This window comes from Chrysemys picta, chromosome 8 (genome assembly GCF_011386835.1).
Source record: "Chrysemys picta bellii isolate R12L10 chromosome 8, ASM1138683v2, whole genome shotgun sequence".
NCBI lineage: Eukaryota > Metazoa > Chordata > Testudines > Emydidae > Chrysemys > Chrysemys picta.
Genome location: NC_088798.1, coordinates 109955160 through 109979141, shown reverse-complemented (window position 1 = coordinate 109979141; position 23982 = coordinate 109955160). Strand labels below are relative to the sequence as shown.

General features: G+C 51.8%; 1 protein-coding gene across 12 annotated transcripts in view; it reads right to left on the bottom strand.

Annotated features, from left to right (window-relative positions):
• Positions 1-23982, bottom strand: part of NSD1 (nuclear receptor binding SET domain protein 1) — a 106227-nt gene that overhangs the window by 15660 nt on the left and 66585 nt on the right. For 8 of the 12 annotated variants that reach the window (XR_010589965.1, XM_065555223.1, XM_065555227.1 and 5 more), the window contains 12 exons: positions 19005-19114; positions 16704-16779; positions 15168-15286; positions 8953-9096; positions 8313-8436; positions 7871-8071; positions 6495-6674; positions 5617-5773; positions 5053-5258; positions 4103-4215; positions 2644-2913; positions 924-1040 (listed from right to left, as the gene is read on the bottom strand). Coding sequence is in view for 8 of the 12 variants with exons in the window: in XM_065555223.1 (XP_065411295.1) it covers positions 924-1040; positions 2644-2913; positions 4103-4215; positions 5053-5258; positions 5617-5773; positions 6495-6674; positions 7871-8071; positions 8313-8436; positions 8953-9096; positions 15168-15286; positions 16704-16779; positions 19005-19114 (1817 nt within the window). In the remaining 4 variants the exon portion in view is untranslated. Of the gene's footprint in view, positions 1-377; positions 620-923; positions 1041-2643; positions 2914-4102; positions 4216-5052; positions 5259-5616; positions 5774-6494; positions 6675-7870; positions 8072-8312; positions 8437-8952; positions 9097-15167; positions 15287-16703; positions 16780-19004; positions 19115-23982 lie in introns of all 12 variants that reach the window. The other 4 variants (XR_010589964.1, XR_010589963.1, XR_010589966.1 and 1 more) reach the window with 3 other exon arrangements.

The following is a 23982-nucleotide window of genomic DNA, read 5'->3' as shown; positions in this document are numbered from 1 at the left end:
GGGAAAGGGAGGGAAGAGGAGGGGCAGGGCTGGGGCCTTGGGGGAAGGGCCTGGGGCTGAGCAGGGGACTTGTGGGTTATCAAAAAAATTTAAATTAAAAATGGGGGTCCTCAGGTTGCTAAAGTTTGATAGCCACTGATCTAGCCCATCCCTGACAGGTGTTTGTCCAACCTGCTCTTAAAAATCTCCAGTGATGGAGATTCCACAACCTCCCTGGGCAATCTGTTCCAGTGCTTAACCACCCTGACAGGAACCTTTTCCTAATGTCCAACCTAAACCGCCCTTGCTGGAATTTAAGCCCATTGCTGCTTGTCCTGTCCTCAGAGGTTAAGGAGAACAATTTATCACCCTCCTCCCTATAATAATTTTTTACGTACTTGAAGACTTATGTCCCCTCTTAGTCTTCTCTTCTCCTGACTAAACAAACCAAAATTCTTCAGGTCTTTCCTCAGAGGGCATGTTTTCTAGACCTTTCATCATTTTTGTTGCTCTTCTTTGGACTTTCTCCACATCTTTGCTGAAGTACGGTGCCCAGAACTGGACACAACATTCCAGCTGAGTCCTTATCAGTGCGGAGTAGAGTGGAAGAATTAATTCTTGTGTCTTGCTTTCAACACTCCTGCTAATACACCCCAGAATGATGTTTGCTTTTATTTTTTATGCAACAGTATTATATGGTTTACTCATATTTAGCTTGTGATCCACTATAACCCCAGATCCCTTTCTGCAAGACTCCTTCCTAGGCAGTCATTTCCCACTTTGTATTTATGCAATTAATTATTCCTTCCTAAGTGGAGTACTTTGCATTTGTCCTTATTGAATTTCATCCTATTTATTTCAGACTTCAGAAGGGGGTACAGTACTCTGGAAAGATTAAGAGCCACTGGTCTAAGATACTGGCAAGAGAGAGGCCCATCATGTACCTTGTCCAAAGTCAGCATATAGAAGTTGGTAATATCATGCTCCTGTGCGTAGCGGATTCGTGCCCGACACTCCTCCTCATCAATCAGCTCTCCCACGTATTCGTTAACAAACTCACCCTGCAAAAGAAAAAGTAGCAGGCGGCTGCTCTGGACTTGCTGCTGACGGAAGCAGAACTCTTTGGGGGAGGGGGGGGAGGCACTTCTGTGCTAACAAAGCTTGCTATCCATTTCCTCTCTGGATACTTTCATTTCATTAAAGACTAGACCCCGGGTACTTTGCAGCACTTTTCACCTAGATTCTGCAGCAACTTCATACATTTCAAAAAATTTATTCCGTAGGACTATTAATAATATAGTCACCCATTACCCCGTTCTATTTGAAAATAAAACATGTAGGGACAGCATAAAGAAAAGTGAATTTGGGTTTAGTGTGTTACAGAATTCCGTACTGACACCTGCTCCAGAACTGAATTACAGCTGTCGGTAGAACGGATACACAGCCTGGGTCCTGGAACACAATCAGCAACAAGCTTTGCAACATCGCAGAGCACAGGGCACCTGGTCTGAACACTGCTGGCATTTATCCCATGCAGTAAAACCTGTTCAAGAGGCCACCAAACACAGTGAGTACAATACTGCGCCACCTTTACCAAAAGACACCCCCATTGCAGCATCTGAGTTTCGCCGGTTCCTTGTGTGGTGGTTACAGACAGGTTACATGGAAGGTTTTCAGGGATAACCACCTACACTGCATCACGGGCAGCCCACAGAGGCCAGGTCAGGGGCCGAGTTTGGCCTTCCTTTCTCTGGAGACGCCAACCCCACCTTTGCTAGTCTGTTCTGCTGTCTAACAGCCCTTACACATACGTCTCTGTCCTCTATTCAACTTAATAGTTCTCTGCTTTCCTTTGTTGTTTAACACAACCCTCTTTACTATGGAGAAAACCTCTCTGACCAGCAGCAGATCTAGACTTCTGGATTTTAGAAAGATAGGGGTTTGGGAAGTAGGGGGATTCCCCCACATCCAGATATGCTAGCTTCAGCCATCACTACTGCTCTCCCAAAGACATTGCCCTTTTTCTGAGGGCTTCCCTAACAGACACTAATTATGACCTGGGTTTCTAAGTAAGATCCCCATGTGAAGAATGCCTGGAGATTCCAGAATGGAAGCTCAGTGCTCCCTGTCTGGGAAATCTCAACCCAGTCTAGGGCCTGCTATCTTAGTGCCCATCACTTTAGTGCAGGGGTTCTCAAACTGGGGGTCGCGAAGTTATTACATGGGGGGGGGGGTTCACGAGCTGTCAGCCTCCACCCCAAACCCCGCTTTGCCTCCAGCATTTATAATGGTGTTAAATATATTTAAAAGTGTTTTTAATTTATAAGGGGGGGGGGTCACACTAGGAGGCTTGCTGTGTGAAAGGGGTCACCAGTACAAAAGTCTGAGAGCCACTGCTTTAGTGTCTGAGGGCCATATAAGCAGATGGACCAAACCATCTTCTAGGCTATCACGGGGAGTATTAGATCCCAAGGCACTTCCCCAGCTAAGCTAGAACATCCCTGCCACCTGGATGAAAGCAGGTCAGGAAACTAAAGTCATTCATGTCTCTTCTATATGGGCTCCTTTGGTCAGACAATTGAAAGTCATGGAAACCATAGGAAGAGGTCTATTAAGACCGGCTCAGTGTTACGACAGAGTAAAATGAAGACACATAATGGGTACCTTTTTAATGTCCCTTTTGGCTTGCAAGCCCCAGCCTCGTGCCAGCGTGCGGAAGATTTCTACCTCTGGGTACTGCCTCTTGGAGAAGCACTGGTTCTGACAGCGCTCCCCAGCCGGACAGACCAGGGGATGGCACTCATACAGCAGCATGCGATTGATGCATTCCGAGTCCAGGCCACAGGGGTTTTCATCGCTGTGTTTGCAGTTGCACCGTGGTATCTCAGACAGGTCTGCTGTGAAGATCTGCACCTTGCCCACTGGTCTGTTTACCTTGGAATGTGCACACACACGGTTAGCTAGCTAGGAACAATCGACGCTGCATTTAACCCCACCCTCTGAGCATACAGGTCACAGTGCATATCAGTTCTAGCAAAGGACTGAAGGCCACACAGGTCTAAGCATCCCTCTAATTCCATTCACCCCTAGCCTCTGGCTACACTCAAGAGGTGCAGCTTTACCACTGCCAGTCTGTGGCACGCCCCACGCATCATCCGTGTGAAATAACATGTTCTCCACTCCCTAGAGACAGGCCTTAATGTAGCTTCTCTTTGTGGCCTCTTGGTTTTGAAGAAGTTGCCTCCCAATAGTTCTGTGCCATCCACCACCCCAGACTGCACACCTGTGATAGGTTGCAGGGACTCTGCCTGGGCACTGGCAAACAAGCAGTTAACTCCCTACCCAAGTATGACTAGACAAGGCTGGGGTCTGAAGGCCCATTCTGAAACTCAGAGTTAAGCCAGGAAGCTCTTTAAAAACATCTCTGTGAGGAGGTGGAGGGCAGCACCAGATGGAGAAGAGATTGGCTTGTTTGTAGCACAAGCGGGGCCTTTGACTTGGTTAAAGACAAGGAACTCTGAAAGGCAGGCAATAAAGAGACACTCTCTTGTGAAAAGCCCTTTGCGGTTCTTTGTACCAACTTGCAATCCCTTCTGAATCCACTCCTCTGCAATGAACACCAGTAGGTTACTCACTGGTAACTAGAGCTGTCCTCCGAACCCCTCAAGACCCACCTCCATCGCAGTGGTTCTCAAACAGTGGGTTGGAACACAACTGCACAAAACTGTGTTTTCCTTCGCCACTGGCTAAACCCACATGGGGGAGAGACATTTCCGGGACTGTATATGACTGGCCTTTAGCTACGTAAAGATGCCCCGAGATGTCTCAGTAAATCAGAGCACCTCTGGCACTGATGTCCAGCAGTGACAACAGCTGCTACATGAATTCAGGTAGCAGAGAGGACAGATGAAGTGCTTCAGTATACTGCTGGAAGCTGCAAACCTTCCTGTCAATCCTCCCTGGGGGTAGCTAATCAGCCTTCAGAGGCATGCTCCACAGTGCAGGACTCTGCAAGCAGCAAAGGCATGTCTGTGTGTCTGTAAATATCCTGCACCAACAGCTCCGTGCAATGACCCAGGCCTCCCTCTAGCCCCACCAACTGGTGATGATGTGAGGTCCTCACCTTGATATGTTTGTAGGGAGGAGGCTTCTTATCATTCTTTCTGTCTTCCTGCAGCTGCCTCAGTTCTTTCTGTGCCTTCAGCTCTTCAAACCTCACAGCCGCTTCCTGCAAAGCTGAAAGAAAATAGACGCTGTGTTACAAGAAGCCCCTTGCGCTAGTGTTGAAGTCAGGTAGCCTGAATATTCTCCATGGCTATGTTTGTGCTCAGGTGTTTGTATGCATGTTTCTGAATGGGCAGGCCCACTCCAGTGGCTTGCTACCTTGCCCCAAAGAGAGATGTTCCCCAGGTGGAGTAACAGCACCCCATCGGAGGGGTCACTGAAGAGAGCTACCAGGAACCGAGTTGGAAGCATTAGCAGCCCCACTGAGGGCGGTGGGGGGCGAGGGCGGTATTAGCGCTGCCCCGAGATGCTAGCCTTCCATCACTACTTGTATCAGACGATCCCCTCCAGCACAACACACCGCTGCATCCAACACCCACAAGCAGGAATCAGGAAGAGGTAGTTTGGAAAAGGCCAGACTGAAGGGGCACAGAGTAGCTGTAAGGTAGGTGTCTGTGGATTGTTAGTGGCATCCCTTGTCCTTGAGGAGTTGTGTTAGGTGTTTGGTGTATTCTGCTTTACAATATTGTGTGTATATGAATTATTCTCACATTACAGATGGTGAACCTGAGGTGCAGAGTTTGTGGCAGAACGGGAATAAATTGGAATTCAGGAGCTGGGTGTCGCTTGTTACCCTGGCATAAGCTCAGACCTCTGACTATTCTGGGTGGGATCACTTATGGGTATGAGGCACAAATCAGAGATACTCTGCAAGCCTTGCTTCAACCTTGACTATGGGAGGACCATCGTTTTTCCACACCATGGATGCCCTTCGTGGGACCATAGAGGAACTGGCCCAAAACAATCTGAGAGCAGACACCTAGTGCCTCCCTAGAGGAAATGTGTTACCTTTCTTATAAATGCCATCCACTCCCTTGCCCATCTTGTCCTTGCTGCTCACATCGCCTTCCATGTAGGGAAACACCCGAGCCTGGTGCGTCCAGAGGTAATCGTTGGACCCAAAAAACAGCACAGGAAACTCGCCAATGTCATGTTTCATCTTTTGGATATTTACAGGAATAGTTCTAGGATGGCAAATCTCAGCTGGCCACCACCTGTCACAGGGGATAGGGACAGGAAAAGCAGGTCAAAGCTTTGACACCACTGCCCCTAAAAGCTGGCAACAGCGATTTTCCATTCTCTAGGGGCACTGAGAAGGAGAAAAGGAACTTTCCTGGGGCTTCCAGTACTTCACACAAAGCAGCAGTGTTGGGCAGAAGCTTGGCTTGGGGAAGAGGAAACGAACAGGGAGGAATGGTGCGTTCTACTATCAGGTGCCTACGTGGATTTAAAAACAGACCCAGCTGCATTAACATGAGTAGAAACCAGCACTCTCCAGATCTCCCCAGCATAGTCAGTGCTGCACAAGGAAGAGCTTTAACATGGACATCAGCTACATTTATTTTTACCCACCTGTAGCGCCCGACTTTTACCCAGACCACCTCCTTGTAATGTGGTTTCTTGCCAGCTTTGCAGTCGTTACAGTACCAGCTTCCCTCAGGCATCTCGATGTTCAGACACTCGCGGTGAAAAGCAGCTGGACATGACTCGCAGCACAAAAGGCTGCCCCCTGCATCCAGGAGCGATACAGCAGTGAGAGCCACATCACAAAAACACGGGCCCCTATGCTCCCAGACCGAATCAAACCGCCGGGAAGAGGGACCAGGCTCTTACACAAAGCTCGTTCCATCTGCCCAGCCACCCGATCTCTCTTCATCTCTCCCATGCAGAGGGCCAGGCCAAGGCTTAGGCACCACTGAAGTCCCTCCAAACAGGATTACAGTAGCCTACAGGCTTTGTACTCTGTACCCGTCACCTCGCTCAGGCTGGCAGCGATGGCCACATGCAGCTGAGGCCGTCTCTCAGCTCCTGGGGTTCCTGCAGGGAGGTGTTTGCAGGAAGACTAGGTGCAACCACATCTGAAAACAGACTCAGGCTCTTCTGCGGAGCTGTTCCAGGGGCAAAGTCCTTCCATCAAGAATATTCTCTCATTTCCTGCCCTGAGCAACTTCCCCCAGCCTGGATACAGAGACCTGGGAGCACAGCTGTCCAGTGAGTGGAACGGCGGTCTCGAACACAAACAAACCCTAATCCAATGAGGCCTGGTGGCAGCAAGACAAGTACCCTGACCTGGCATTGGACAAGAATGGGGGCCTCAAACTGGCCTGTCCTCAGTAGTTTTATCCTGCTAAGTAGCTGGTTCCTGCATTCTGTCTCTACCCGCATCGCCCCAGCGCAGGCCCTGCCCCGCAGTGCTCACAGTACACTAGGCAGAGAACAGAGGGTCTCACCTTCTGAGCAGACAAAGCACCAGCTGACATTGACGTGCTCATGGTTTCGGCAGCCCCTCCGTGGAGAGAAGTGATTGGGGCAGATGATGCTGTTGGAGGCGAGGATCACTGTCCCCGCAGCCAGACAGAAATCGTTGGCGTGGTATGCCACTGGACACCGAACACAACGCATCAAGCGACCTTGCGGTGGAAAAGGTTGGACACAGGTAAACACTTGAGGGAAAGTGACAATTATAATTTGCTCCTAGAACTTAGTTTTGTCAATATTCAGGCTTACAACAAACAAAGGGTGAAATGAGTCACTTGGCGAAGAGACACCTTGCCTCTACTTACCCCTTCCCTGTGTTTAAACTAAGAATGGCCTGCCCCAAATGGTGGGTGTTGCACCCCGTACAGAGGGGCTGGAGAGCAAGTCCATCCTGCACACAGCCTGCAGCATTGCAGCATGGCACCGGCTCACAGCTGGCTCCCCCCCGGCTGTCAGGTGGGCATCGGCTCACAGCTGTGAGCCCCACCCCCCCACCTGCCTTCACGCTGACAGCCCAAGCCCAGATGGGCTGAGTTTCACAGCAGGGAGCCTCCCAGCAGTGAAATGGACATTCTCGCAGAGATGGCGTTATGATATCGGTGTAGTGGGCCACTTGCTGCAGCAGAAGCAGCACTGTGGTGCAGACACTGACATAAATACGTTGATGTACGCTGCCTCACGTTGACCTAACTCTGTAGGGTAGACCAAGCCTCAGTTTTGGCCCAGCTTGGCCAGAGAAGCAGCTGAGACAAACCCGAATGGCACTGCCATCCTGGGCGCCAGGTTGCCACATCCAGAGCGGGGAGCTGGCCCCAGCCTGAGCATCCACACTGCAATATAAACCTGTGGCTACAATTGCTGGACCCAGGTCTCTCAGCCATGCTAGTGTGTCCGTACTGAACTACACAGACCTTCTGACTCAGGGCTGTGTCCACACTGCAAATTGACAACGAGTGCACCTGAGTTTCAGAGGAACTTGAGCTCTGCCCCCCCGCATCCCCAGCAGGGTCCTAGGACCCAGGTCCTGAGTCAGACTGATGGATGTGTATGTGTGGATGGAGCAGGGTCTTCGATTCCAGCCTGAGTCAGAGCCCAGGCTCAGTGTGCAGGGTAGACATACCCCTAGAGAGCAGCAAGTTCACCGGCTGGCACCTTCCCCTGCTGACCAGATTTACACAGCTCACAGAAAATGTCCCACGACGAAAGATTAAAGAACAGGCACTGGGCGGGAGACACCGAGCACCTCAAACTGCTCCCAAATTAAAGATGCTTTGGACGCAGGAAAGGGGCGCCTGCCTTTTTTTCCTGACTAGCCCCAGTAACTGCAGGCACAGAAGGGTTTCTTTACCTTTAGACGCAGAAAGGTTCGCTGGGTTAGCGGCATGACAGGTCATACAGATGTGCAGTGAGCATCGAAAGCCCTTGTTCTGCATGACCGTGGGTGGGTACTTCTGCACACACTCTTCATGGTAGTACTTCCCACACAAGGGGAGCAAGCACCGCCTCACGTCCTCCCCGCTGCTCTTGCACACAAAGCAGGTGTGGACGCCTGGAGGAGAGAACACCGGTCACATGGCGAAAGGGAAGCAGAACTCTCAAAGAAAAAGTTACCACCTCCGGCCAGACTGGCTGGCTCCTTAGGAGCCCCTGGCCTGGACTGCACAGCTACCCAGCCCTCTCCATGCTCTCTGGCCCTGGCCATTTGTCTCATGCCTTCCGCCAATGGCACACTCGAAAGCAGCCCCACGCGACCCCCAGCAAGCGGCCTGCCCTCCCACCCGGCGCCGTACCTGTCGAACACTCATTGCAGATGAACTTGCCCTTCGGCATTTCTGAGAGCCCGAGGCACCGCAGGTGGAAAGCACCACAGCACTGCGCTTCACACAGCAACAACTCCCCCGGCTTCTCACAGATCTGTGTGGGGAGGGAACACAGCGTTACTTCTGGGACAAACCCCTGGCTAGATACACACAAGGCATGCAGCTGGCTGAGACTGCCACGAGAAAACCCTGCAGAAATCCCTTCACGCCAGCTCAGAGTGCCACCGCGACCACTTCTTCCTGAGTCCCCACTGTGAGGCAATGGCTTAAATACATCCCACTTCATTCCCAGCCACCTCGCTCCCACCCCACCGCTGCAGGGACAATGCACCCAGAGCCCGCTGCAGGAGGGACGGGCACTGCAGAGCAGTCATGCCGCATCTACACACAAGGGAGGTGCAAAGTGTCCAGGCAGTGCAAGGCACATGAATAACTGGACAGCCAAGGCTCCGGACAAGAGGGGCCATCACCAGGGATCCGGAGAACATTAGTTAACTCAATCAGATCTGCTTCAAGGTTGCCTTGTTAGACAGGGTATTAGTGTGCTGCACAGCTGCCCAACACCACCGGTAGTGCTGCAAAGGTTCACCCAAAGATCTTAGCTCCCTACCTGACAAACGTTCTCCTTGAGGGCTGCTCCTCCTCCTCGCTCCCCCTGCATCCTTTTGGATGAAGGCACTCCATGGTCATTCTCAGACCCATCCTCATTGAGCTCCTTGGGGCTTGCAGCACTCCCATGGATAGGTATCTCCCCCTTTAGAAAAGAAATCCAGAATTCGGACTGTCAGTGTTTCCTGGCCCACCCTCTGGACTGTTAGTTTGGCTATCAAGCACATACAGGTTTTCAGCTGGGCTGCAAGCAGTGCCTCTAACGCTCATCCTGCCCGCCGAGGGCCCTTAATGCCCTGGGGAAAATGCCCTCCGCACTGTTCCACTCTGAGGTTTCATGAGGGAGGAAGCTTTGGTTTGTGCTTTAACCACAGGTATTCAATTTGGCTAGCTTGCTGCCCACGACCCATCTTCATGGGGCTCTCTTTGGATTAATTCTGCTCCAACCTGACCCAATAGAAACACTCAGTTTGGTGCCAGAACAGTCCTGGACCTGCCGATCTGGCCCAGAAAGCTTCCTCAAGGCACTGCGTACACATTCCACTGGATGAGATGCAAATGAGCAGAGCATGGTCAAAGCAACCATTATTTCATTCTGCATGTCGGAGCGCCAGGAACACACGGACAGTATTTTAACTAGGGAGGTTGGCTGTAGCGATGCTAGAGAACCAGCTTGCTAGTAACTGATCCAGTGGAACTGCGCCAGTGCAGCGAGTCCACCCGAGCCGTCTGGTTTAGGGTGCAGTTCTATTCTGCATCCACGTGCCAGGCTGGATTCTACGGCCAGAAGGGACCCTTCTGGTCATTTCGCTTGGTCTCCTGCACAGCACGGGCCACAGCTGCCAGTGGCACTAAAGCATCTTTCAGAAAAATTCCAATCGTGCTGTAAAGACTTCAAGTGATGAGAATCCAGCACATCCCTCGGTGAGCTAAGTCCATAGTTCCTTGCAAGGTCTGAGATGAGCAGCAGCAGCTGCAGAACTTCCAAAGCAGGTGGGGGAGGTGAGATCTTTTATTGGCCCCACCTGTGTTGGGGAGAGAGACCAGCTTTCGCGCTCACACAGAGCTACTCTTCAAGCCTGGGAAGGAGAGCCTGTCTGCATCTCTGTGGGGAGCTGGCCCCCACACTGCAGCAGCAGACCACAAGGAAAGGAGAGTCCCAATTCTCCTATGGAAGCCAGGTCCCCGGGGCACTGCCTGGGGTTGGGAATGTCCCGTGGGTGCCATGGGGATGAAGGTGTGCATGGCAATACACCAAGTGTGGCAGGGGCATGGGAGCAAGATGGCAAATGTGCCTGAGATCCTTGAGGGATCTGAGCAATTGGATTCACTGAACTTTGTTGGAGCGCAGGTGCATTGCATGTGCCTATCCTGTGCCCATTCCCATCTAGCCCAGAAAGGCTGTCACTCCAAGGTGGGCAAGCCCTAGAGGAGCCCTGTGCCTGGTTCTGACAGGCAATAAGATGGCCTGGCACATGCATCACGCAAGGATTTTTGAGAACTCTGCTCTTTTCAGAAGCAGACAGACTCGCACTCTTCCCACAGCATAGACAGGGAGGTGTCACAGAATCACTGCATACCCACTGCTCCCCCAGCTCACCAAGCCATACCCCGAGTACATCTGCACACTCAGAAGGCACAGAGTGGTGATCCAGTGTGCATTTGGAAAGCTCAAAGCAAGAGGAAGGTGCTGCTGACATGCCAGGACAGTCAGGAACACGAGGCCCCTCACAGCTGTCTGCTGTATTCTGCAAAGGCTGAAGTATTCTTGCAGCCATCATTCGCAGCCAGACTGAAAAGCAATGCCACCCAAAGCAGTGACTTGCACTTGGTGTGCCAACAAAACGTGAGACGCTGGGGCCACATCTTTCGTCTGGGCAGAGAAAGCAGCGGGGATGGATTATGTTGAAGTGTGCAAATGTCAGCGTTCCCTGCTGTTAAATACCATTGCTAGGGCTGCAGGTTTGTCATGGTGGTAACAATGTCACAGATACTGTGATTTCTCTGTTTGACGAGAGCTTTTCCTTGTGTCTGTAACTTTACTGAAGCAGGTTTCCCAAATGCTGGGTCGCTGACCTGGTGTGGAGCGGAGGGTGAGCCCCAGGGAGCGAGCAGTAGCTCCTGTCCCATGAGGCTGAACCTGGCTCCCTGCTATGGGAACTGCAACCTGGGGCATGGGTTGGCAGCGCTGCTCAAGTTTGGTCTGGCCGCCCTCTATGATGACCGAGGCAGCTGGGCCAAATCTGAGTAAGTGGCACTGCAAACTGACATTCAGGGCTGCAGTGCCACTCACTCAAATTTGGCCTGGCTGCTGCTCTGTTATCATGACCGAGGAATGGCTGGGCCAAACCTGAGAGGGACTGCAACCCCTGCACCAGTGCAATGGCTAGAAGGGGAAGCCAAGCCCAGCCCTGGGGAACAGGAGCTGTTGCTGGAGGGTGAATGCAGGGTGGGTTCAATTTCCAGACCCCGTCCCTGGGGCCCTCTCCTCCACACCAGGCCAGGATTAGGGGTGTGGTGCAGGGGCAGAGGGTGCTGTTGCGGGTGGTCAGTGTCCCCTCAGGAGCGGGGGGGGGGGGGGGGGGGGGGTTGAGACAGCGGCAGGGGGAAGGATGCTGGTGCAGGGGCAGAGGGTGCTGTTGCGGGTGGTCAGTGTCCCCTCAGGAGCGGGGGGGGGGAGACAGCGGCAGGGGGAAGGATGCTGGCCTGTTAGGGACTCCCCCAGGAATCTGGACCCTGGATGGGGCACAATAAAAGACAATATGAAGTTGGTGGGTCACCATGCTAAAAAGTTTGGGAACCACTGTCATAAAGTGGATTGAACTTGAATACTTGAATATAAAGAGCTACAGAGAGTTGACTTTTCCAGCCTGTGATGTCACACACCATTTCCCCAGAACTCTCTGGTTCTTACTAAATTTCCCAGGGCTGCTCTGTGATTTTTTATTTAAAAAACACCACGAGAGATCTGCAGCCCTAATCACTGCCTCCTTTGCTAGTGCGTTTCTCCTTGTGTAGATGCCACCGTCACTGCAGACATTTTTAACCTGACAGGAGTTTGCAGGGAGGAGTTCAGGAGCGAAGTAGGGATGCACTGACAGCACACTGAAGTACAGGACAGAGATAAATGGAGCAAACCATGTTTATTAAGCACACAAAAGTGGAAGCTCAGCAGCAACAACAAACTAGATCAAAACCACAATACTACACACCAGGCACTTCTGCGGACGATAGGGGTACGAACGCATGTCCCAGGGAGCCTGAGTCGCCCTGTCCAGCTCGTTGGCAGGGATAGAATGCCATGGGAATGCACAGGAAGGAACAGACCAGTATGGCACAGACCAAAATGAGTTGCCACCATCCTGTACTGCAGCACTATACGAGGAGGTGGTATGTACAGGGCAGATGCAAGGGCCTGTTAATGGGATAATGGCACTAATGGGCTGTGTCTTTGAATGTGCTTTCTCAGGCATTCATTCCCTCTGGAATGCTTGCTCCTGCCTCCTCCTTTCTCTGCCATGAGGGGCGTATTACGTCAGAGTGCTCTTCTCCCCACTTGGCTTCTTCTGCCTGGAAGCTGCACATACGAGCAGAGTCCCCTTTGCACATCCCCCTGCAGCTCCAGGGACAGATCCTTTTGTTCTCCATTTCCCCCAAGGACTGGTGAGGCGTTTAGCCCCCTGATGTGCTCAGACACCTGATCCCTCACCTGCTCAGCGACTCAGCAGTGGTCCCTGTAACGAAGAAGAAGAAGAGGGTTAATAGGTTTACTGACGCTGGAAACCCTTGGAATACCAAGGAATGCAGTAGTTCTGGTTCCTGCTCACTTTGGGATTCCAGTGCCACTCACAGGACCTATCTGAGCAAGCGAGGGCAAGGACTTGGGTTATTCTCCTGGATAACACATGAGGACATGCTCAAGGAGCTGGAGAGGCACCAGGCATTTCCCTGAGGGATCTGGAAATTAGTATTACTCCTGATCGGATTAGTCATCTAGCTGGGCAAAGATTACCAGAGACTACTCTGAAATCTGGGGGGAAATTCTCTCTGCTGGACTGCTGCCCCATGTTTGCAGAGCACTGCGGGCTTTAGATAGGGCCATCACTCCAAACCTGCTGCTCATGGCTGACCTCGAGCAGTTTGCTATCTATAATGCTTATGCCTGCATTTCATGCTTTCAGTGGAAAGCAGAACGAAATAGGTGTGCAGCTAGACAAGAACAGATAAATAGTGCACTGCTTTGGTGTGGGGCCAACAGAGACAATGTAGCCTGTGTGTGGGGCCATGCTGCCCCCGGTGTGGTTTACTGCAGTAGAATGCTCCTGCCAGGACATCTTGTGTATTTCAGGGTTTGACCGAAAAACCCATCCTGCTTGGCTGCCCTTTTGAGTCCAGGCACATGCATGGCTAAGCCAGTCACTGTACACTGAGGGCCTGGGACTTCTGCTCTGGCTTGGAACAATGCTCCACACAGCCAAATGTAGAAGGGGTGGCTGAACCTGCTGGAGCGGACCCAGCTGGGCAGGGGGTGGAGTAGGAAGTCGCCATGTGCACAGTGGGAGGGAGACTTCTGCTCTCATGAGTTTGCAACTGAACATTTCTCATAAGAACCAGACACATTGCTGCCGCCCCGAGTCTACCAAACCAGCCCTGGTCAGTGAAAATAAAGAACACCCACGTACCTCGTGCAAAGGGCAGGCCTCTCTTCCTGAACCTTCTGCCGCGGTCTCTGCAGCCTACGATTCACTGAAGAGTCCTGGGGAGCCTGAGCATATCCTGGACTTGCCCACGCCAGCGCTGTCACCCCGCCCTGCCTGGCGCTGTCCACCAGTGCGTCAGGTTTCACAGGCGGGCGAGTGCAGAAAATACAGTCTTGCACGAAAGGGGCAGGTTTTCTCTGCCCCAGAGCAGCTGTTATTCTTCCACACTTTGCTGTACTGGACCTTCAGGTGCATCCGTCTCCCCACACTGTGCACCCAAGTGAGGGCTACCCTGCTGGCAAGCCATCTGGACACCCACTCACAGTCCAGGGCACTCTGAATTACAGAGTTCAGCTGTGATGGGATCTCCTTGTCACCCTAGATACTCGCAAGTGTCCAGACATCTCTCTGAGGCCAGATGGCACCATGGCTGCTAGGAGACCTGCTCTGAAACTGGCGTGCTAGAACACACAGCAATCACAACCAAGTGGAAGCTGGCAGGAAACGGCGCCCAATGAGCTGTACAGGGCCTCAGAAAACTTGTTCCCAGGCCAGCAGAAACTACTGCAGAAAGGCCACCGCTACCATGACTGGGGCCCGGCGAGGAAGAGGTGGGAAGGCTACCTGCACACCTGTGCTTGCCAGCTCCACTAGCACTGCACAGGGGGGACTGCCACGTGGTTAGCCTGGCTCGGGTGAACAGCTATGAACCACTGGGAGCCATTACAGCAACAGAGTGATAAGAAATGCCGACAACTGGCTCCTGACATACATCCCGAGAGCACTGGGTGCTGTTCACGTTGTGCCATTTGAAGTGGGAGGCCCAGAGGTGTCCCTCCTCTCCCAGGTCACGTCTTGGTGAGACCTGGCTCATTCCTAAAAGGCAAAATGTGGCTGTCAGAGATACTGTTATGAGCGGTCTCTGGCAGGGTGCTTTCAAAGAGGGAGTGACCCACTGGGGGCAGGGGAAACACCCCAACTCTGACCTCTGGATTGGGGGCAGAATTATAACAAGGGGTTGCCAGAAAGCAACCAAGAGCCCTGACCTCGCAAATGGCTCTCAGGACGCTCTTCCACAACTCTGCAGCTAATGCTGGAGTGCAGAACGCAGATGAAAGGCGAATGCAATGTATGATAAGTTCGTACGGCTTATCAATAAGCAAGAAGGCAGCATTCCCAGAGGCAGCAGCCAAGGCCTTTCATTTGAATGAAAATCCTTCCAAACTGGCAAAGCAAAACTACCGATGAAATTCTGCTGTCATTGCTTAGAACTGTCGCTCACGGTGAGATTAGCTGAGCAATAGCCCCCAAATTAAGCCCAAGCTTCAGTGGTCCTTAAAAAACAACTGCTAATTCGAAGTGATACATTCCGTTTAAACTCCGAGCAACGCTCTTCTCTCCCAGCTAGCCAATCAAAGCTGCAGAGTTTGTTTTTCAGACGACACTTTGAGGAAGGAGAGAGGAGGTTAAAGGGTTCCTTGATTAAGTTTGCAACACCTAGGAGGACTGGCAGTACCTCAGAACCAGGAGCTTCCCCCAGTGCATCGTCACTCCTTCCTTTCTTGTAATGCGCTGTGGCTGGGGAGTATCGCTGTCTCTTGCGCTTTCTCGGCTTCTCAGGGAGTCTGTCAGGAGCTGATGGGAGAGACACGTGTCAAGACAATGGAGAAATAACGGTTCTCCTGGCCATGAGCAGTGCAGTGAATCCTGCAGCTCAGGCTGGGAAGCTCCGAACTCGTCCCACTGCACGAACAGATAATGAGGCCAGGCCCAGTACAAGCCTGCAGGCAATGCCTTGGAATGCAATTCCCAAATGGCTGTACTGGTGACACCACTTGTTCCTGCAGCCCCTCACAGGGGCACGGACCTGGGAAATGGGGATTCAGATTGAGTTTTTCTGCTGCCATGCCAAAACCAAACAAAGCCATTCCTGCTCTCGCTGAGACCCCAGCAGGGAAGCACTGCAAGAGGTTTAGAGATTTTGAAGTTATTAATCCAAATGCTGATCAATTGTCCCTCTTCCCCAAGTGTTGCAACTCAAACTTCCTTGACTTTGGCTCAAGGGAGGGAAAAAGTGCAATACAACTGCAAAATTCTCTGCTGGCAGACCGGCCCCCGCTGAGCCTGGTGCAGGGCTCCCTGTGGCACAAGGCCCCCACAACAGCCACAAGAGACGCACTCAGTAACACCCTCACTTTGGGCCAATGGCTAGGGGTGTGAATCCCACACTGGGCCTTGGCCTGCAAGGGCACTGAGCAGTAGAGACGCTGCCTTCCATGAAAGGTGTTTGTGTTCTGTGTCTCCACCGCCCACAGGAAAGGGAAGATGCACTGCCATCTTTTGATAAATGAAAGCAATCAAATTGGGAGTCCAGGGCATTACTCCTTCGGTCGCTGCCCAGGCAGCGTGAGAGCGATTACTGAGCGCACAATATCCACAGTCCGTATTCAGTCACAGCAGTGTGTAACGTGCTGGCTTGGCACCTGCATGGTGACAGGTGCTAGAGAATAAGCCAATCTGGTGCCACAGGCCACCGTCTTTAGGGGGGGCATGGAAATTCCCACTGCCTCCTCCCTTCCCGAATACAGGGCTTTCAAAACTGGCTTTCAGGAGAGACAGAAATCCCTAAATTTCAGTACCCAAAAAAACTCATCATCAGTAACAACTTGGCAGGACCTCAGGAAAAAAACTGCACTGAGAAACCACTATCTGAACAAGCCGAAAGCACCCACCTAACCCCAGCCCCACCCAGGCCAGTACTCTGCATACGGAGTGCCACTCACAGCTGTACCGTGCTCTCTTCACCAATTTCACACTTTACAGAGCTTACGGAGGCGGGGGGTTGGAGGGAGGGGGGCACAACTCTGAACAAATCATTCAGTTCTCCTGAGAGGTAAATGCCCTCTGTAGACCCTGACTGGGCGCTACACACACACATGCTCTTCTGCCACAGGCACTAACGAACGTGGTTTGCCAAGAGCCCTGGCACACACCACCCCAGGAATGGCACCCGGAGCTCCTTGCTTCATTGCAGATGCCTAGTGTTTCCTACCTTCTCCGAGATCCAAAAACTGGGGTGTGGCATAAAATTCAGAAAGGTCACTCTCCAGAGGGCCAGCATCAAAACACTGGGAATAAACAAGATTGAAACAATTTACCAATTGCATTCAGATACGAGCAAGGAGATGTGTTTTCCTGAGCAACTCAAGCTGAACATTTTTATGAACTGCTGTTACAAGTAATATCTCAGATTCCAACGACCCGAAAGAGATCAGAGAAAACAGGACCCTGTCAACTTTCAATTCATTTGCTTTGTGTCGGACAAATCGTTGCATATAGCAAGTCAACACTGGCTGGGCAGCTGGAGTGCTCTCGCTGCTGCTGATCATGCTGACCAGTGTCATCTCACTGGTTCCTTATGCTCCCCGTCTGTTTGTTGAATCCACCTGTTGTCTCTCATCGTACACTTAGTCAGCGAGCTCACTGGGACAGAGCCTGTCTCTTTGCCATACATTCGTACAGGGGTTAGGACAATGGGGCACTGATCTCATGGTGCTACCGCACCACTAACATTAACAATCCCATTGTCTGGGGGACTTCACGCAGCAACAAGGGAGAGAGAAACATCTTTCGAAACAGGAAAATGTAATTATAAACCCACCAAAATTGGCAAGGGCTCTTGGGTAGGCACAAAACCTAAAATGCATGCACAATTCTGGTCTCCTGTGTGTAAGAAAGATGAATTCAAACTGGAACAGGTGCAGAGAGGGGCTACTAGAATGATCCTTATGAGAGGAGACTCACAGAGCTTGGCTTGTTTAGCCTAACCAAATGAAGGTCTAGGGGAGATCTGGTGCCTCTCGATACATATATCAGAGGGATAAACACCAGGGAGGAAGAGGAGTTATTTAAGTTAAGGGCCACTGCTGGCACAAGAACAAATGGATATAAACTGGCCATCAACAAATTTAGGCTTGAAATTAGATAAAGGTTTTTAACCATCAGAGGAGAGAAGTTCTGGAACAGCCTTCCCAGGGGAGCAGTGGGGACAAAAAAAACTAACAGGCTTCCAGATTGAGCTTGCTATAGAAGGGGTGCTATGTTGGGGTTGCCTGTAAGGCCATATGGCTCATCCATGACCGCTATTAGTGAACATCTCCAAAGGCCGGAGTTGGGGCACTAGAAGAGGAAGGCTCTGAGTTACTACACACAATTCCTTCCCAAGTGTCAGGCTGGTGGTTCTACCCCACTGATCACCATATTTTGGGTTGAGAAGGAATTTTGCACCAGGTCAGATTGGCAGAGACCATGGGAGGTTTTTCGCCTTCCGCTGCAGCATGGGGCATGGGTCACTCGCCGGTTTCGGTGGATTCTCTGTCACTTGAAGTCTTTAAATCATGATTTGAGGACGTCAGTAACTCAGCCACAGTTGAGGGGTTTATTACAGGAGTGGGTGGGGAGGTTCGGTGGTCTGCCATGTGCAGGAGGTCAGACTAGATGATCATGATGGTCCCTTCTGCCCTTAAAGTCGGAGTCTTTTTATCTCAGTTTTTGAAATCATGTTGCCTGGTGAACATTAGAGACCAATGGGTGATTCTCCTTTAAACATCAGAATCCAATGCCAGAGAGAGCAATTTGAATATTTCATACCATGGGAAACCCCATCAATTTAAAGTACAGGTTTGAGGAGACCCAGCTCAGACACAGTCTGATGTTCACCAGCTCACAGAGGAGGGTAATGAGAGAAATGTCATCCTCACTTCAGAGAAAATTTGGTATATGAAAATTTTGGGGCAAGGACCTCAGGATCAAGATCAAGCAGCAACAGAATAGAATGCATGGAGACTCCCTGCTCTCCAACCGGAAGTCTACTGTAGAGCACTTCCACCTGGGTGTCCTGCTGAGCTCCTGGAATTTCCTTTGCCAATGCAAATTAAAGGAGAGGGATGTTTCACAGCAGAAACTATCCAGTCCCCATAAGAAGCAAAGTTGTTTCCCTCCTTATCTAACTTCAATTGTTTTATTCACCGTAATACGCAGACCAAAATCTGGCGACTCAGCACAGGGCTCATATGACCTGGTGCTGGCAGGTTTTTGTTAGTACTGTCGGGAAGCGATGCTAGTTGGGATGAATTTATAAGGAGATTTTGTATAACATGTTCTGAATCGATTTGCACTGAGCATTTCCTAAAAATCATGAGCTGTCACTGTAGCCGAGGACATACTGCTACCCCAAGAGCCTGAGATCCACATTATTACATCATAGTTCATATCTGCAGCCAGCTAGAGACACAATCTGGTGTCTGGTATTTAATTGCCAGCTAGCATTCAGGGTCCACTGGAAGGAATGTACCTTCTTTGGAGGAGTCCACCCCTCCTTCTTTGGCATAAACACAGCATCCAAATCATTGGATTCCAAGAGCTTCTTAGTTGGCTTCCTCTGACGCTTCCTCTTCAAGTTCCCTGCAATAAAGTTCTAGTTAGGAAAAATACAATTTCTTTAACTGGATTCAGACTAACAAAATCCATTATCAGATACCAACTGACATTTAAAACCTCATCTGCCTGCTACCCCTTGTGTCTCAGACTGTAGGCTCTCTGAGGCAGTGACTATTAGGTATTTTACATGTGTGGAGCACCCAGCGTTACACACCTCAACCTGGCTGTGCTCTTTAGGTTTTACCACAATACTGATGTTTAAACAACATCAAACTCACAGAAAAATTGGAGCTGTCAGGTCAGACAGCACACGCCAGCAACGCAACTTAGAGACAGCCAGGCAATCAACAGCTACATCATTCAACAGCCCACTGACCACCCCTCACCAGTCCCCTTCTCCACCTCAGCGAGTTCCCTTCCACCACCCACGTATCTCCACCTCCATCCGGAACACCAGCTGTCTGTACTGTTATGTGTTCACATATTACCATCAGGTTGGTATGGCTTCAAAAATTACATTTTATGTACTTCTATATTTGATTCTGTATTGGTGCATTTAGGTGAGTGAGGGTCCAGTTGCTGGTATAAGTGTTTGGGGCAGTTTCTTCAGACCATAGCTACAGTGGTTCTGGTCTTGCAATCACGGGGACAGATCAAGTCTAACTCAAGCACCTGCTTCGTACAGATGCAGCAACTACACTATGATCCTGTTTATCCAAAATGTTTTGGGGACATCAAAAAACTTTCAGACTAACAGGAATATAACTGTTGCAAGCAGCATCCATGCAGAGATAAACATGATCAGAAAAAACGTTTATCTTCTCATAACTGTTGTTCTTCGAGAGGTGTTGTTCATGTCCATTCCAATCAGGTGTGTGCGCGCTGCGTGCACGCCAGCCGGAAGATTTTTCCGCTAGCAGCATCCATCGGGTTGGCCTGGGCACCCCCTGGAGTCGCACCTTCATGGTGTCCAATATAGAGCTCTGCCAACCCACTGCCCCCTCAGTTCCTTCTTGCCAGCTGCTCCGACAGAGGGGTAGGAGGGTGGGTATTGGAATGGACATGAACACCACATCTCGAAGAACAGTTACGAGAAGGTGAGTTTTTTCTTTGAGTGCTTGTTCATGTCAATTCCAATCAAGTGACTCACAAGCCTAAGTTCAGGAGGTGGGGTCGGAGTCTTCAACTGAGTGGAGCACGGCTCATCTCTGGCCTGCTGGGTGATTGCATAGTGCGTGGCGAAAGAGTGTATGGAGGACCACGTCGCTGCTCTGCAGATTTCCTGGGTGGGAACCTGTGCCAAGAATGCCGCTAAGGAGGCCTGAGCCCTGGTGGAGTGCACGGTGCTTGAAGAAGCAGGCACCTTTGCCAAGTCGTAGCACTCCCAAATGCAGGACGTGATCCATGACGAGATACGCTGAGAGGAGACAGGAAGACTTTTCATTTTGTCCGCCACCGCCACGAATAACTGGACGGACCTTCAGAACGGCTTCGTTCTCTCGATGTAAAAGGCTGGTGATCTGTGGACATACGAGTGAAGCCTCTGCTCCCTGGCGCTGGAGTGCGGCTTAGCGTCGAATACAAGGAGGAAGATGTCCTGGTTGAGGTGAAACTGGGAGACAACCTTTGGGAGAAAAGCCAGGTGAGAACTGAGCTGAACCTTGTCCTTATGGAACATAGAGTAAGGGGGCTCTGATGTTAGGGCCGAGCTCAGACACCTCCTGGCTAAGGTTATCGCTACCAGAAACGCCACCTTGTATGAGAGAGAGAGAGAGAGAGAGAGCGCGCGCAGGGAGCACGCCACCAAGGGCTCGAATGGCGATCCCGTAAGCCTGGAAAGGACCAGATTGAGGTTCCAAGCCGGGATAGGCTGTCGGACCTGTGGGTATAGCCTGTCGAGACCTTTACGGAAACAGCTGACCAATGGGTTGGCAAAGACCGAGCAGCCCTCTGCACCTGGGTGGAAGGTGGAGATGGAGGCCAAGTGAACCCTTACTGACGACACTGACAGCCCCTGCTGCTTGAGAGGGAGAAGATAGTCCAGTGTAAGTGGCACTGAGGTGAGCGTCGGGGACGGGAGGTTCTGCTCCAACCAGACTGAAAATCTCTTCCACTTGGCAAGGTAGGTGGCTCTCGTGGAGGGTTTCCTGCTGCCAAGGAGAACTTGTCTGACTTGATCAGGGCAGGAGAGCTCCCCTGCGTTCAGCCATGGAGCTTCCACGTGGTGAGGTGGAGCGACTTGAGGTTCGGATGTTGGAGCGGCCGTGATCCTGCATTATTAGGTCCGGGAAGAGTGGCAGGGTGACTGGGGTTTCCACGGACATGTCCAGGAGTGATGTGTACCAGTGCTGGCGGGGCCACGCTGGAGCTATCAATATCACCAGAGCTCGGTCCCTGCGAATCTTGAGGAGCACCTCGTGAACGAGAGGGACGGGCGGGAAAGTGTATAGGAGACGGTCTCCCAATGGGAAGAGAAACACATCTGCAATGGAGCCTGGGCAGTGACTCAGGAAGGAGCAGAATTGCTGACACCTCCTGCTGCGTCGCGTGGCGAACAGATCTATTTGGGGAAGCCCCACTGATGGAAGATTGAATTAACAACATCCGGGCGAAGGGACCACTCGTGGCCGTGGAACAACCTGCTGAGGCTGTCCGCCAGCTCATTCTGTATTCCAGGGAGGTACAATGATTGCAGGTGTATTGAGCGCTCTACACAGAAGTCCCACAGCATGAGGGCTTCCTGGCACAGGAGAGAGGAGTGTGCACCCCCGTTTGTGGATATAAAACATTGCCATGGCGTTGTCTGTTCTGAGTGATATACATCTCCCTGCTAGGTGGGCTCTGAAAGTCGGGCATGCCAGGCACGCCGCTCTCAGCTCCCTGACATTGATGTGTAGAGCGAGAGCCGCCTGAGACCAGAGGCCTTGTGTCCTGAGCTCTCCCAGATGTGCCCCCAAGCCCAAAGTCTGATATGTCTGTCACTAGCAAGAGGGATGGCTGGGGGCTGGTGAAGGGGACCCCCCTGCACATACTACCTGCGGGTCGAACCACCACAGGAGGGAGTCGAGTACCAGGCAAGGCAGGGTTACGATCCTGTCCAAACTGTCCTGGGCTGGCCGATACATTGACGCTAGCCATGACTGAAGAGGTCGAAGTCAAGTCTGGCATGCTGTACTACATAGCTACACGCAGCCCTGTGTCCTAGAAGTTTCGGGCAATTATTTGCTGTGGTGATGGGGAACTGCCTGAGACCTCGAATGATGTCGCTGAGGACTCGAAATCTCACTTCAGAAAGGAACGCCCTTGCCTGTGTTGAGTCCAGCACCGCCCCTACAAACCCTATCCTCTGAACCGGGGACAGCTTTGATTTTCTCTTGTTCAGTAGGGGGCCCAGTTCGTCAAATGTCATTCTTATGAAGGCGACTTGCTTCTCTATCTGAGTCCTGGAGTGGCCCTTGATCAGCCAGTCATCGAGGTACGGGAACACCTGTACCCGTCGCCTGCGCGCACTTGGTGAATACTCGGGGTGCCGCTGACAGGCCAAACGGGAGGACTGTGAACTGGTAGTGGGTGTTGTTCACCACAAACCTGAGGTATTTTCTGTGGGACGGAGTTATCGCTATGTGAAAGTACGCGTCCTTCAAGTCAAGGGCGGCATACCAGTCTCCTTGATCCAGTGAGCAGATGATGGAGGCCAAAGATACCATGTGGAATTTGAGTTTCTTCACAAACTTGTTGAGTTCTCGCAGATCTAGGACAGGCCTGAGCCCTCCTTTGGCTTTCGGTATTAGGAAGTACCGGGAATAGAAGCCCTCGCCCTTCTGCTCCTGAGGAACCTCTTCCATTGCCCCTAGCGAAAGGAGCGAGTGCATCTCCTGTGTAAGGAGTTGCTCGTGAGAGGGCTCCCTAAAGAGGGACAGGGAAGGGGGGTGGAAAGGCAAGAGGGCACAGAATTGGATGGAGTATCCCCTCTCTACCGTGCGGAGCACCCAGCGGTCCGAGGACCATGCACGGTAGAAAGAGGATAGTCAGGACAAGAAGGTAAGGTGGGGTAGATCCAGTTCTCGATCTGGTAAGTCGTCCTCATGCGCGCCTTCAAAAGGCCTGATTCTGGCCTGCAGAAGACTTGGTCTGGCCAGGGCTCTGGCCTGAGGATGGGTGTGGCCTCTTCCCACCTCTCCTATTCCTCCTCCAGGAACTGTCCTGTCCATTTTGCTGGTAAAACCGCGGACGTTGCGGCCTGAAATGCCTGCATGGTGTCGCCAAGATCTAGACCTCCTGCTGCTGGACCTATCCGAACGATAGGACTCTGAAAAAGATGACCACAGAGGAGTGGTACTGGCTGGTGCCGAAGAGCGGTGCCAAACCTCTGGGAACTGATGCCGTTTTCCGCCCTGCGGGTGGTCGGCGCTGGGGAGTAGCGTGCTGGAAATGGGGAGCAGCATGACATCATCACCGGCTTGCCCCTAGAGGGATAGGCAGCCTGGCTGATACTGGTGCCTTGCTCTTCCTTGGGGAAGGCGGAGCCGTCAGGCAAACAAGGTCCTGCGCTGCCTCAAAAAAGTCTCCGGAGTGGAGGAGAGTTGAATGTCCCATCCTTGACAGTCCGGAGAACGGTAATAGGCCGGACTCGACTGGACTCCTTGTGGGCCAGGAGTTGATGAGCCCCTGGGAGCTGCCGGGCCCAAAGTAGGCTGGAAGGGCTGAAGCCCCCGTGCCGTTGGCTCCTTAGGCTTAGGAGGGGGAGAGCGCCCTCTCTCCTGCCTCTTTTTCTTCTGGGGCACCGGGGATACAGATCAGCACCTACCAGAAGTCTAATGTTCAGTGCTGTGTTGGTGCCGGGAGCCCTTAGTCTCCTTTCTAGGAGCCGACTCGCGCGCTGTCGGCACTGG